The 14646-nt window shown below is 45.5% G+C and overlaps 1 protein-coding gene across 2 annotated transcripts in view; it reads left to right on the forward strand.

Moving 5' to 3' along the window:
* Positions 1 to 14646, forward strand: part of GABRA3 (gamma-aminobutyric acid type A receptor alpha3 subunit) — a 321368-nt gene that overhangs the window by 300362 nt on the left and 6360 nt on the right. The window contains exon 10 of one of the 2 annotated variants that reach the window (XM_019521410.1): positions 2822 to 3049. The exons of the other annotated variant lie outside the window; for it this stretch is intronic. Coding sequence (XP_019376955.1) covers positions 2822 to 2833 — 12 coding nt within the window. The 3' untranslated portion in view covers positions 2834 to 3049. Of the gene's footprint in view, positions 1 to 2821; positions 3050 to 14646 lie in introns of those variants that run through there. 2 annotated transcript variants of the gene reach the window in all.

A 14646-nucleotide genomic window follows, 5' to 3' on the forward strand; every position in this document is an offset into this window, starting at 1 on the left:
GGACCATATAGGACAGACAGGTAGACAGATGGGAGCAGACCAGCTATTAGGTTTAGAGCAGACTTCAAAGCCCTTATGAATATAAAGAAACAGAAGCAGATGCATCATGCCTTTGGCTAGTGGCCCTAGACATGTGTACACAGAGAAGGAAACTGCTGGCGTGGTCTGGTGTGAAGATTCATTAGCATGTCTGATTGACTCAGAATAAGCCAGTAAGGCAAGGAGGCCCCTGCCATGCAATCCTGCCACAGTTGTTTCCTGCAGGTACCATGACTGTAGCGACAGGCCACTTATTGGCCTTTTGCTAAGTTAGTCAACTCTGCCCTTTCAGGCGCATGTGCTTTACATTGTATGCTTGTTGTTGAAAAATCTGCCCTGTTCTATCTCTTCTAAAAGAAGAGAAAACAGAAGTAGAGAAAATGGAGAACATAAAACTTGGGATTGATGGTCCTTGGCCTCCATCAAATCTCAAGTTTTATGTTTTCCATTTTCTCTACTTCTGTTTTCTCTTCTTGTTTTCCTCATTCTGGCTTCTAGTCTTTCTCCTCCTCTCTCCCTTCCCTTTCTCCCCTCCCCTTAAATCCCTTCTCTACTCCCAGCCCTTTTCATTCATTCCCTTCCTTAGCCACCCAAGAAGCCCATGCCTAAGCTTCAGATCCAATCACTCAAGCTTCTCTAGGCAGAGAGAGTAGCTGCTTATGCAATCTGACTCTTAGAGGAAGGATGGGAGGGAACTGGCTACCTGAAGGGAAGGTGGAATTGGAGGTAACTTAAGGCTTAAGGGTGCTGTAACAGATGGTCCAGGAAGCCAAAAGCTCCTGCACCATCAGAGTTGAGGCAGGAGCAGTCCTGGCTGTGGCCAAGGGGAGAGCTGCTTTGCAACTCCTCAATATAGCCTGCACCCTATAGTCAGTTACACCCTCAGCGAGAGCAGACTGGGCCTATTACCCAAGACAGCTGCTGGCCAAGTAGGCAGATGCCCATTTGTCTAGTTCTCCAATCTGAACCTGAACACTAGTTACAGCAGAGAATGCTGCAGGTGAGACATTTTCTGTCTCCCTCCTGGAGCAAAACATGATCTTACTCTGGTGCAGGATATGCCAGAGACAGGTCCTAGTGCTAGTTGTATAAATATATAGCAGCTATCCCATTATGAGTGAAGAACCCTTGGTCCTCTTGCTGTGGTGACCTGCCTTAACTTAGCTGCTTTTTCTTGGTTTCCCAGTCTGTCACATAAAATGAGTGTATATTGTGCTTCATTTACATTGTCAGCTTCCAAGTCCCCTCCCTTACACCACAGGACATTTTATGCTATGGCTTCTGTATTCAAACCACTTAATGTAGCTAGAAATGACCCAGAAATTATCTTTAGAAAAAAACCCAAAAACACACAAAAAAACCCCCCACCAGTAGCAAATGATGAGGTTACATTTTCTTCAGGTGCATGTGTGTAGCTTCTCTGGAGAGCAGTGGTTGCTGTGCACATGGTATATAAAATTTAATGCCTTAAGGAATAAAGCCTGGATTCTCTGCTGGTGAAGTGGCCTCTGCCTAAGGCTTTTTTGCAAATACAGCATATCACATAAAATGCCATGGAAGCTAATAATGGTTAAAGAAGAGTCTTGCATGTAAAGAAGTATTCTCTGTCAGACTTTTCAGTTGCAAGTCCTGTTTAGCCCCTCTTACCTCTCAGTCTGGGTAATGTTCTATAGTTAGATCTGAGGTTCTCTACTGCCTGGGGGAATGACCTTGCTACATGGACTGAAACAAGAAGTAAGGCTCTTTGACAGGTATTAATTATGGTTCTTACACACCCCTTTAAAAGGACTGTCAACTTGAAAACCTCATTTCTGTCTGAAAGTTGACAGTCAGTTTTCCTTCTGTCTCTTGATTCTCCCTTTTCTTCCCCCATCTTTCTTACAGAGAGATAGGAGGAAAACACATGTAATAACAGGAATAAGAATAATGTGATTGTAAAACCACAAGAACCTGGGGATAGGGTCAGGCACAGGGTTAATTTTCATCATGTTTCTGGTAATGAATTACATTTCAAGTTGAGATGTCCTTTTAATCTACAGCATGGGCAGCAGTATTTTCAAATCACCAAAGCTTATTCCTAGTGTCCTGTCAACTGGTATTCGGTCATTCAAAATCATTTAGACTGTCATGGACATAGATTCTCAGTGTCCGTTGACCCTTTCTTCCCCACTGGTCAATATCTGATTTCAAAATGGTGACACCAGACAATTGTTTAGCTGCAGTGCTGGTGTCTGATGGGTGTTGTAGCAAGGTTGCTTGAGCAAAAGGCCAAAGCAGTCCATCACAGTGAAAAATATACGCCAACAAAATGCCAGAGACACCCTCATTCCACTGCCTCAGGTTGAATCTTCTTCTGTGTTGCCTGTTCTGTTTTGTTTTTCAACTTGTAAGACTCCCTTTACTATGAGAAAGAACATAGCTGGCAGCAGTTTAACGCATGCATGACAATCCTGTTATTACTCCTATGATTGCAGCTGTAAATAGAGAAAAAATCCCCTTTTTTAACTTTATTTTCTTTTTTGACTATCTGTTAATGACCTTCTTAAGGGATTTCTTATGGAAACTGTGATATTTCTTTCTCTCTCTCTCTGAAATTTGTGTTTCAAATGCTTCTCTGGTGCAACGTTCAATGCCTGTTCGTATCTCTGAATTGTATTTTTCAACCTTTGCTGGAAACCTAACTTGCCCATTCTAACTGGCAGGATTTTTGAATCCTATGACTTTTTTCAGCTTATGGCTTTTTCAATAAGTTAAAGCGAGTGAAAATGTTTTTTTAAACAAGGAAATTAAATGAAAAAATGAATAGAGAAGAGGTCACACTGGATGATGAACAAGACAAAGAATCTGAGTGGATAAGGAGAATTCTTCCAACTATGTATTAATCTCCTGATATAACACACAATATGGGACTGTATGGCTTCTTCACTGAATTAGATCACTCTGCCACTCCAATCTACACACTCTTGAACTTCAGTTAAAACAGACAAATAAAAATTCATATTTTAACAAATTCTGAGCTATTCATTCCTTTCTGGAGATTGTGGTCAATTCAAAAGGTATGTCAATGTACAGATTAGGGTGAGCACAGAGCAGGTTCTCTGAGCTTTTAGGATATGTGTGCAATAGGAGAGAGAGTCCTTTTAACAAAGGGTAGCTGATGTGTTGCCCATTAAAAAGCAAACACTCCAGGGAATATAAAATATCTTGAAAGCAGTCTGTTTTTTTTTCTGTATTGACACAGGTAGGTTATGGTGTGAAAATCACAGGTCTGACTGCAATAAATGCTCTAGTTCAATCACAACCTGTTGGTTTGATGCAAAAACCTTGGGGTGAAACGTTATGGCCTGTGTTATAAAAAAAGGTCACTCTTAACAACCTCAGAAACCTACGAAATCCAATTTATTTCCTAAAAGTTAGTGGTGTAACAGAGGAAGAAGAGGGTGTGGGATTACATTTCATTAAACCCAGCATCACAAGAAGGGTTATAGTTAAAAATAAAAATATTGTCCAGAGTTGATTGCACTGGAGAACACTAACAGACATGAGAAATTTATTTTAGAAGAAATGCTTCTCCTAGTTTTATAAACTTTACATTATATATCTAGTCTGTCTCACCACAGGTTTTTTTTTTAAAGATGTGACATCCCATAAGGATGTGATAACAAGCCATATTACTTTTATGAGATTTTATATTTAGTGTATTAATACTATATATGTAAAATATTTACAGTTTTTAATTTTATCCTTATATGGAAGTCATTCATAAACAAAAGGACTTTATGGTATTGTTTGTTTGTTATTTTGTTTTCACTTTTTAGACCTTTATTATACAAAACTAAAAAAAAAAAGTTGCAAGTATAGAGCCCCAGAAAGGGCTGGCCAGGAAAGCTTCATTAGTTAGCACTGCACCCTTAGTAATGAATGAAAACTTCTTTTCCATTTTCACGAGTCATGGTCACACACTCATGACCCTCTGCCCATTTTTAACAGTGGATTAAAAACAGATCCTTCTGGTGCTTCAGAGCAAAGTGCCCAAACTCAGACCTGAGTTACAGGTGGACAATGGACTTGAGGGCATCCCAGATGGATGCATCTCGAAGGAGGCCCCTGCAACACATTTCTTGCAGCTCTTCATTATTGCCATCTTAGCCTAGGACATTCAGAAGTTTGCCAGGTAGATGGTAGAGCTGGGCAAAACAGCACCATTTCATTTTGACTTCCATTTCACCATTTCAAAGGGACAGTGTTTCATTTCACTGTTTTGAAGCACTGTTTCGCTTTGTTTCATTGATACTTTCACTCTTTTAATGCTGTTTCGACATTTCACCTCTAGGCTATAATGGGGAATCATGAAAATGCCTATAACTTTGTCATTTTGTGCCTGATTCAGATGAAAATTAAAGGGCTGGTAGCCCCTTCTGAGGTCATGAATCCTGCCACGTTTCAAGGAAATAGTTTCAGGGGTTTCTGGGAAACTGCACTTCAAACAGTTCAAAGCAAAACTTGTATCACTTGCTGGCAGCGGCACCCTGCTGCCACACGCAGATCTGGGGGCCCGTGCCTCCCGGGAGGGCTGCGGGGCTGTGACAGACTCTTCCTGGGGAATGCAGGCTCCTGCATCTGTGCACAAGATGACAGCAAACTGCCGCTGCTGGCTGGGACCGGCACTTGGCGCAGCCAACGCCAAGCACCAGGAAGATTGGTGCTGCCACTGTCCTCAGCCAGGAGCAGCAGCATGCTGTCATCCCACGCACAGATCCAGGGGCCCGCACTCCCCGGGAGGGCTGCAGGGCTGTGCCAGACTCCTCCCAGGAGGCATGGGCCCCCAGATCTTACTGGGGAGGTGCGGGCCCCTGGATCTGCGTGCTTGGTTTCAGAAGGCTTCTGCTGCAGTTTCCTGCGCCCCCCTGGGAAGCGCTGGGGAAATGATCAGATAGCTGGGGCAAGCGATCAGAGAACTGGAGAATCAAACAGGGAGCTAGATGTCAATACCGAAGAAGTCCTTCCCCTCCCCCCCCCACCTTTGTTTAGCTGCAGCAAGCCTGGCTTCAAAACTCTAAACGTTTTGAAACTTTCAAAACATTTCAAAGCTGTTTCAAAGGCTTTTGGTTCGTTTCAATTTTGCTGTTTCAAGCTGAAAATGTGTCGAAACAGCTTCAAAACAGCTTTGAAATGAAACACCTGGTAAAATTTTGCACAGCCCCGGTAGATGCCACTCCTCTGAGTGGCCTGGTACAGGACAAAGAAAATGCATACTGTTTGAGATAAGTCTCAGTGCAACAGAAATGAGGCCACTGAGCACAGCAAAGAGCAGCTGCAACTGAGGGCAATTGAGGAAGGAAGAAACCCTGGAGGCTTTGTCTCTCTTGACATGTATATATCCTTCAGCCTGCAGCTAGTAATAGTTTGATATTTATTTCATGATATGATGTTGATTTTCATGTAAAGCTCTCAGGCATCTCATCAGGGATAGGCACAGCTGGCCTTCTGCTACTCTGAGGCTTTGAGGTGAAAGAGCCTCTGAGGTGGAAAACAAAAAATGAGTGCCAGAATGGCTCTGGAGAACTAAGAGGCCAGCAAAATGGAAACTGTTCTTCTGTTACTTTATGCCTAGTCCCAGTGGGCACGTCTGCACATGCATTTGATCCAGGAGCAGTTTACTCGTGAGTAAACAACTCACAGGTAAATGCTCCCAGGCAGGTGTCTACATATGCAGGGACTCAGGAGAAGATTTGCTGCTCATGACAGCAGTCTGTTCCTACCCTGGCCAGCCCTGCACCAGCCCCTGCAACAACCAGGCGGAGCTCTAAGTTATCCCTGGATGCTAGCCCAGGGGCTGGCAGGGAACATGGGACCAGGAGACAGCCCTCTCCTGGTGGGGGCAGGGACATTATTTAGTGTATTAACACTATGTCATTATATGTAAAATATTTACAGTTTTTTCTTCCTTATATGGAAGTCATTCATAGACAAAAAGACTTTGGGGGGGTTGGGGTTTTTTTGTTTTCACTTTTTAGACCTTTATTATACAAAACTAAGAAAAGAAATGTTGCAAGTATATAACCCCAGAAAGGGCAGGGACAATGTCCCCATGCCCTGGCAGCAGGGAGGTCCTGGCCCCAGTTCCCTGATTAGAGCCAGGGGACTTGGAAAGAGCTGCAGGTCTCACACCCCTGCCCTGATCTGCCAGTGGGGCAACTAGCAGTGAGGTCCTGGCTGGGTGGGGATTCCCACCAGTGGATGGTGGCCCCACCAGCAGATCAGGGCAGGAGACTGGGACCTGCACCTCTCCTGCAGCACTTTCCAAGCCCCATACCTTTATTGGACAATTGGGGTGCATAGCTGCTCCTGACTGGGACAGTTCCCTGGGCCCACCCCACAATCAAGGAGTGGGCACTGGAGAGCTGTTCCCTGCCCAGCTCCACATCTGTTCCTCACCCAGCTCTGCAATCACAGGGCTAGGCAGCCCCTCCCAGCAGGGAGCTCCCAGCTCCTGCTCCATGACTGGGGAGTGGGTGCTGGGAGATCCTTATCTCCCAACCTGAGCCCCACAGTCTTGGGGCTTGGGCTGGCCCCATGACCACAGAACTGGCACTGGGAGATAAGGATTTCGCATCCCCTCGCTCCCCGATTGCAATGGTGAAGCAGGAGCTGGGAGATAAAGATCTCTGAGCCCCTATTCCCTGATCGCAATCTTGGAGCAGGAGGCTGATAGTTCCCTGCTGCCAGGGAAGGGGCACATATTCCCTACCCCAGCAGCAGGGAGCAATCTCCCACCCCTTGTTGCCCAGCTAACCAGGAGCACATTTGCTCCCAGTCAGGCATCTACACAAGCACTACTGTGCAGTAACTATTTGCAAGTAAATTTGCTACTTGCATTTGCAGGTGGTGAATTTACTTGCTATTAGAGCAGTTTACTGTGCAATAAATGTGTGCACATGTAGACTTGCACACTTATTGCATAATAAACTGTCTTACTGTGCAGTAAAGCATCTTGTGTAGCCACACCCACAGAGTGCTAAGTGTGTCCTAGGAGGTACCTAGTAGGAAGGTACAGCCAATGTATGGGCATAGTTGGGAACTGACACCTTACATCATGGGGCTATTTTAGTGGAAGGGGGAAAATCACCTGGCTTGAAGTGCTAATTTCATTAATGCTTTCCAAACAGGGGGTTCTTGTTCTTCTGTCATCTCCCATCTCCCTCTGACAGAGGAAAGACAAACCCTTCTCTGAAGCCATTCCCAGCTAGCAAGGAAGCTCCAGAGGCAAGACGACTAACAAAGGGGTGCTCTTAGACAATGTATATCAAGGAAAGACCTTGCCCTTGCCCCTACAAGTTCTGAGGTCACCTCTTTCTTGCAGTTCCCTCCAAAATATATTTTTCTATCTGAACAACGTCTAGCAGGAAGAGGACCCTGATACGGTGGTTAAACGGCAAAAATAAACCAATTTATCTAAATGTGTCCCGGGAATTGTGGTATCTGCCAACAAGGAAGCTAAAGTTGCTGATGCTTCATTATGGAATTTTCCTGTCTCTGACTGTGGGTAAGGCAGTGATTCTCAAGCAGGGTGCCACAACACCTTGGGGTGCTGTGAGATCCTTTTAGGTGTGTATAGGGGACCACAAAATATTAGCACAGTTAGGTGTCAAACACCTATACATGATTCCCAAGATAAACTCATAAATTTGAAATAGGAATCTGTAGTGTTAAAATCATTCTGACCTATTATGGAATTTTAAAGTTAAGACCTGGTACTTTCTGGGTGCATCTACATGTGTTGCTATGGCGATGTTGTCACTGCACTGTGATTTAGTACTTCCAAAAGGTACTTTTAGTACTAAATCACAGCTCAGTAACAGCCCGAACATGCAGCACACAGTTATTTTTAGCAGCTACTTCACCATAGCGGCATGCTATAACAGGGGAGTGTGTTGCTATAGTGAAGGAAGTGCTAGTCACATGTAGATGCCCATGGACACTACGTCACCATAGCTTGTTGCTATGGCAATGTAACGTCACATGCAGACACACCATCTGAGGAGTGCCAGCAGTGTAATGAGGGATGCCTTGCATCTAAAAAGGCAAACAACCACTGGTCTCAGGTTTTATGTAGGGCATGATAAAAAGAAGTTTCCTTCTCCCAAAAAAGGTAGGTCTGGATCTGAAGAGGAGTTGGAATCAAGCCAACTGAAACCAAGGAAAGAATTTGGCAATAAATCTAAGTTCTTTCTTTTTGGCAGGACTAAAATGGACCCGTTTTCCAATTTCCATGAACATTCTTATATTTTTACTAACGTTTTGTCCAATATGATTTTTTAAATAAATTTTCACATCCCCTAGTTTTCACCAAGAAAAAAAAGCTGGTTTCCATAAAACACCAAATAAAAAATGTCATGAAAAACAGAAAAACAAAAACAAGTTAGCAATTGCTCACAAGAAATATGTCTCTTTAAAAATGAAGGAAGAAAAAATTGCAAAAACCCATTTCAGCTACCTTCCATGTGCTGAAAAAGGAGGGAAATTCCCTCCTTCCTGTCTCCTTTCCTGGATTTCTCTGAATGCCACCTGGATGCTGCACCAGGGTCTTGCTGGCAGGACAATATTTGCAAACATATTGCAACCTTGAACAAAAGTTGGAATTCACAGTATTCAGCGGAATCAGTTCTCCTACTCTCCATTTCAGATGACACGGGAGGACAAGGAATGCTTAGGGTCACAGCTACTCTAGCAGATAGATGGTAACCCTGGGCCTGGGACTTAGGGCCCTGCATGCTTATTTTTTCCTCAAGAAAGAGCACAAGTTTTGACTTTGAGGGGAAAGGCTGCTGGCAGAAGGGATGAAGGGAGGGAATGGACTTTTCTTATAAGGTTTTATTAAGAGGAAAAAGGGGGTAACAGTCCACCAAAGTAATAAAATACTGCCCACACAGGGGCCCAGGTACAACAGACACAGTCCGTGGAGGGAAGCTGCTGTGAGTCATTGAAGTCCTAGCCTAGTCCCAAACAACATGCTCACAGAATCAAACTTCTCCCTCTGCCTTCTGTGGCTTGAACAGCGCAGCCTAGAAACTTCCAGTCTTCATAGATATTAGGGCTGGAAGGAACCCTGGAAGATGCTTGAGTTCAGCCCCCTGCCCCAGGGGCAGGAAGTCAGCAGGGGTCATAGGACTGCAGCAAGATAAACATCCAAATGTGTCTTGAAGGCGTTCAAAGTAGGTGCTTGAACAACCTCCGGTGGCAGTTTATTCCAAACCCTGGGGGCTCGGACAGTAAAGAAGTTCTTCCTTATGTCCAGCCTGAAACAGTCATGGAGGGGTTTGTCACTGTTCAATCTTGCCATCGCTTGGGTGCTCTGGTGAACAGACATTCCTCCAGATCCTGGTGAACACCCCTGATAAACTTGTAGGCAGTCACCAGATCACCCCTGAGCCTGTGCTTTTCCAGGCTGAAGATTCCCATGGCTCTCAGCCTCTCATCATAAGCTCTGTTTTCCTGACCTCTGATCATGCGCATGGCTCTTCTCTGGACTCTCTCAAGCTTCTCCACATCCTTTGAATTGTGGAGCCCAAAACTGGACACAGTACTCCAGCTGCGGCCTCACCAAGGCTGAGTACAACGGGAGAATGATGTCCTGGGATTTGCTTGAGAAGCATCTATGGATGCAAGCCAGCATTTTGCTCGCTTTAGTAGCCGCAGCATCACATTGAAGGCTCATGTTCATCTTGTGGTCAATCATGACCACCAAGTCCCTTTCATCTGTAGTGCTAACTAGCACTGCCAAACCTGTAAGCATGCTCCAGGTTTTTCCTCCCAAGGTGGAGAACCTTGCATTTTTTTGGTGTTAAACATCATCAGGTTCTCATCCGTCATGGCCGACCCAATTGACGGCTTTCTCCTGGTCCAAAGAGACAAGCCCGATGTTGAGACCAAAGAGGTCTGCAGCTGTCAGCAGGTCGAAGCAGGAACAGATTGTCCTGGATGGTCCTGCCCGGCACTCAGTAGCTCTGCTTAGGGCCGATGACAGAAGTCATAACAGTGCGCAGTCGGTTAGCCAAAGCCTTGGCCAGGATCTTGTAATCGGCACACAAGAGGGACACTGGTCACCAGTTCTTGATGAACCAAGGTCTCCTTTCTTAGGCAGCAGGATAAAAGCTGCTCAGCAACAGCTGGTTGGCATTGTCTGGTCCACAAGACTCTCATGAAAGAAACACAGGAGGCAGGGGCTGAGGAGAGGCCAGAAGGTCTTATAAAACTCAGCAGGCATCCCATGGATGCCAGGAGCTTTGCCCAAGGTGAGGTCCCCAACGGCATCTGTGACTTCCTCAAAAGACAGTTCTCATTCAAGATGGTCAGTCTCTGATGAGCAAAGACTAGGGAGGCCATCATGTAAGTGCCTAGCAGACTCTAGGCAAATTGGTTCAGCTGCAAACAGTTCCTGGTAGAAAGCAATGGCATGGCATCAGATCTCAACAGGATCTGTGAACATTTGGCTGTCTGGGTTCTTAAGATGGTCAATGACCTTCTGTGCGGCTTGTCGTTTCTCAAGGTTGAAGAAGTGAGTCAGGGCATCAGTCTTTGCCAGTTCTTGGCAGCTAGCATGGACCTTCGCATCCCAGGCTGCACTCTCTGCCAGCTCCTGCAGATGTTTCTTGCAGAGCTTAAGACTCTCAGTTAGCCCTGCATTACCACCAGCATCATGCAGGGCCACCTCAAGCTGCACCATGTCTTCCTTCAGCTCCCAAACACAGCGGTGAAGCTTGCTTGTTGCCATCTGCGTGTACTGCTGACAGAAAACTCTAATCTGCACCTTTCCTACATCCCACTACTGCTTCCAGGAGGGGAAGGTGGCTCTTGCGGCCTCCCATGTCTGCCAGAAATGAGCAAAGCAGTCACGGAAGTAAGCGTCCTACAAAATACTAGTGTTGAGGCAACAATACGGTGTTCGGGAATGCATCCTGCCAAGAAGACTCAGTGCACAAGAAACCAGGCTGTGATCTGATAGTCCTGCTGGGGTAATGTGGCTGTGGCACAGGAGTAGTAGGTGGTGCCTGGCAATGTACAGGCAGTCAAGGTGGGCCATGGAGAGCCATTCGGCAGTTGTCTTCAGCCAGGTAAACTGCCTTGCATTGGTATGGAGACAGCGCCAGACATCAACAAAGTCCACTGCCTCCAAAGTGGTCCACAGCTTCCAGGCTGAGGATGGATAGGGCTCTGGTTCTTTCTGGTCAAGATGTGCATCAGCTGTGAAATTAAAGTCACCACCCAGAAGAAGAAGGTCATCATCACCAGGTATGTTCTGCAGAATGTCAGCCAGTGTCTCAATGAAGGCAGTCCATTCTTGTCCAGCAGTGAGTGCATAGATATTGATGAGGAGGAAGCAATGTTATGCGAAATGGATGTGAATGGCGAGCAGAAGGCCAGGAACAACCTCTTGGGCTACTTCTGAGTCAGGTGTCAGCTGTGGTGACAGAAGGAGTGTGACCCCTGTGCTGAGGGAGGTGCCATGACTCAAGAAACTTTGGCCCTTCCAGGCGGCATGCCAGTCAGCTTGATTAGCTGCGTTGGTGTGCGTTTCCTGCAGAAAGGTGATGTCCAGCCTCTTCTGGCATAGGAAATCAAAGAGTGCTATCCACTTCACAGGGTCTCTGCAGCCATTGGCATTAAGAGAGCCAAAGGTTGTGGCAGCCATGTGTGAAGGGCGTAGAAGGGGGCACAGGCAAGGCCAAAAAAACAGAGAGGGAGCCAGCAGAGAGGAGCAAACATGCAGGACAGGGAAAGACCAGACCTACAACTCCCCAGCTGGTGCTTCTTGTAACAAGCTCCCAACATCACCCGCAAACTTGCTAAGGTAAAAACTATAATGCTGCATCCCTGCATTGGAGTGCAGCACCACTGCTGTGGCTTTAGCAGACACCACAAATGTCTCAGGGTCTGGGACCCATTTACATATATGCTGTGCAACCCTTTGGTGGTGCTTGGTCTGTTCTAGAAACTCAATGAGGTGTTCAACACAGTGGCCAGCACAGGGAGGTTCCTCAGAAGCAGGAACAGGTTCCACCTCCAGGGTGGGGATGCTCCCTATGGGGGGGGAAGAGCACCTTAGCTGAATCGGGGGACACTACCTCCTGAGGGAGGACTTCTGTCAACTTATCCTCAGAGGCAGAATCAAAGTCTGACTCTGAGGAGGAAGAGCTGTACATGTTAGGCACCAAGAGCTATTGAGCCCTGAGGGGAGCACTTGACTCCTCACCAGGACTCTCAGCATCAGGTCCTGTGGGAGCAGTGTCACCTGAGGGGTCTTGTGAGGTGACATCAGTCCCTGATCTCTTGGATGGGGTGCTCTCCTGGGCTGGGCACTCTTGCTCCCGGAGGGTCTAACCTCCATATCAACCTCTTCAGACTCAGGGATCTGAGAGGTAGGGGGAGGGCTGTTGGACACCCCCACCACCTCCCCTACCCCCAGCTCACCCCCAACCACTACAGGGTCTGTAAAAAAAGTAATGAAAAGTGAGGGACTACAGAGGGAAAGGGGTCAGACTGTCTAGGGGAGGGAAAACAAAACCAGAGAAGAAGAAAGGCTCACAAAATGGGGAGACTCTCTCAGAGCTCTGAGCAGACACTCCTGTCAGCAGCCATGTTGAAAGAGAGAAAGACAGACAGACAGACAGTCAGTCAAAGGAGCACATATTTAGAGAAATTTTTGATCTGCAAAGTCAAAGAAAAAGGATGAAAGAAAGAAAGGATAAAAGGAAGAAAGAAAACTGCTAACATTTTATATTAAAATCACAGATCCTGAAGCCCCAACTCATTTTATAACTCAATTTCTTCCCCATGAAAACTCCCCAGAACCCAGGGCCTCATATGATGAAATCTTCCTGATTATGAAGAGAAAAAATACACAGAGATGCAAAATGTATCCCTGTGTTATTGCTACTTTATTTGAATTTAGAGAAAGGGGCATGACGAGGAACAGAGTATAATTGCAATGCTCAATGAAGTGCATTACTAATGAAAATTGACAAAGCCAGAAGAATTTAATAAGAGAAGGAATAGCAGAAGCAAGTATTTATTGCACTGATTAGATATCCCCCATGATAGGTGCCTTATTAGAACAACAGATAGATTGTTGTTGTTATTATGCATTTGTATTACAATGGTGCCTAGAGGCTTCAACTGAGATCAGAGACCCATTTTGGAGAGTGCTGTCTCAGCACCAAAAGTTTACAGTCTAAAGAGACAATACTGAAAAAGGATGGATAGATATGGAGGGGAGAGATAGGCAGATGCATGGGAATTTAGCAGACAGACAGGAAGAATCTTGAACAAGATCAGTAGGTATGCTGTCATTTAAGACCAAGTTTTATTGGACAAATCTTTGAGCTCCGGTAGTATACTACATAGGAGGCAAAGGTCTGGGCCCACTGAATACTGGAAGATGATACAAGACGGTAATGCCACATAGTAGGGCAGAGCTATGTGGAAAAAATAGTTTTGCTCCGTTTGATAGAAGCTAGGCATCTCTCAAGAGGAATACTGATACCAGTGCTGTGCTTACATCAGTGCCTTAGTTTTCGTAAGCATCAAGAAATACACCCAGTTCATCAAAGGTCCTATCAGTGGGAATGTGCTGGGACCTAGGATAATATCTGCTAGATGTAAAAGCAAGCTGCATCTGACTAATCAGCTCAGCATCCTTATGGCTTCTACCATGACCAGTGCTTCTAGTCCCAGGTTGTATAAATCATCAATTGCATTAGAAAATAAAGCTCTGATTATGCGTAACATGGTTGAACCTGTAGGTGTGGACAGCTCTGCTAAAACAGTGGCCTATTGGTTGTCATCATCTTTGTAGGTAACAAGGTGTCTCAGGTGATAACCAGGCTCACTCTTACCGCAAAGCTGCTTAAGAGACATGACAACTGGACTTTTGTTTTAAATGACTTGTTCTCAAGGAAACTCATTTATTTAAAAAAATGCTGGATTTAAAAAAAAGCTCTTAAAAATTGTTATAAGGTTCTTTCCTCTGTAGAAATGCCCAAGTTGGATCAGACATGTGATCTGTTCTTGTCTAGTATCTAGTTACAAAAGTTGTCCAGGTTAGACACTTCAAAGAAAGGCACAGATGTCTCCCAACTGGCAGCCAGAAGATGATATGCTCTGAGGAATGTTTTTTCTTTGCCCCTAATGGTTAGATTGGCTTAACCCCAGAAGCATCAGGTTTTATAGCCAGTAAAATAACCTGGGGGAGAACAGGCGTGATGCTGACTTTGTGGGGATCACAAAAACAGCTGCCACCACAGGAAAGACTGATCACGGCATCACAATCCACAAGGCAAAAAACAGCACTGCCCTGTGCATCACAGCTGCCACAGCTGTTTATACCCCTTCCAAAGTGCTTACATGGATAATTTTTCACATTTTTATAGCCATACAATTGTCCAGCCCCTTTTTGAATCTTGCTAACATCATGGCCTCAGTTACGTAGGGTCACTGAGGACCTAGTCAGGGAACTTCTGGAGGGACTGGATGTATTTAAATCAGCAGGTCCTGACAATCTCCACCCCAGAGTGCTGAGAGAATTAGCAGAGGTCATTGCAGGACCCC

This window comes from Gavialis gangeticus, unplaced genomic scaffold (genome assembly GCF_001723915.1).
Source record: "Gavialis gangeticus isolate Ggan-Ray unplaced genomic scaffold, GavGan_comp1, whole genome shotgun sequence".
In the NCBI taxonomy this organism is placed as follows: Eukaryota; Metazoa; Chordata; order Crocodylia; family Gavialidae; genus Gavialis; species Gavialis gangeticus.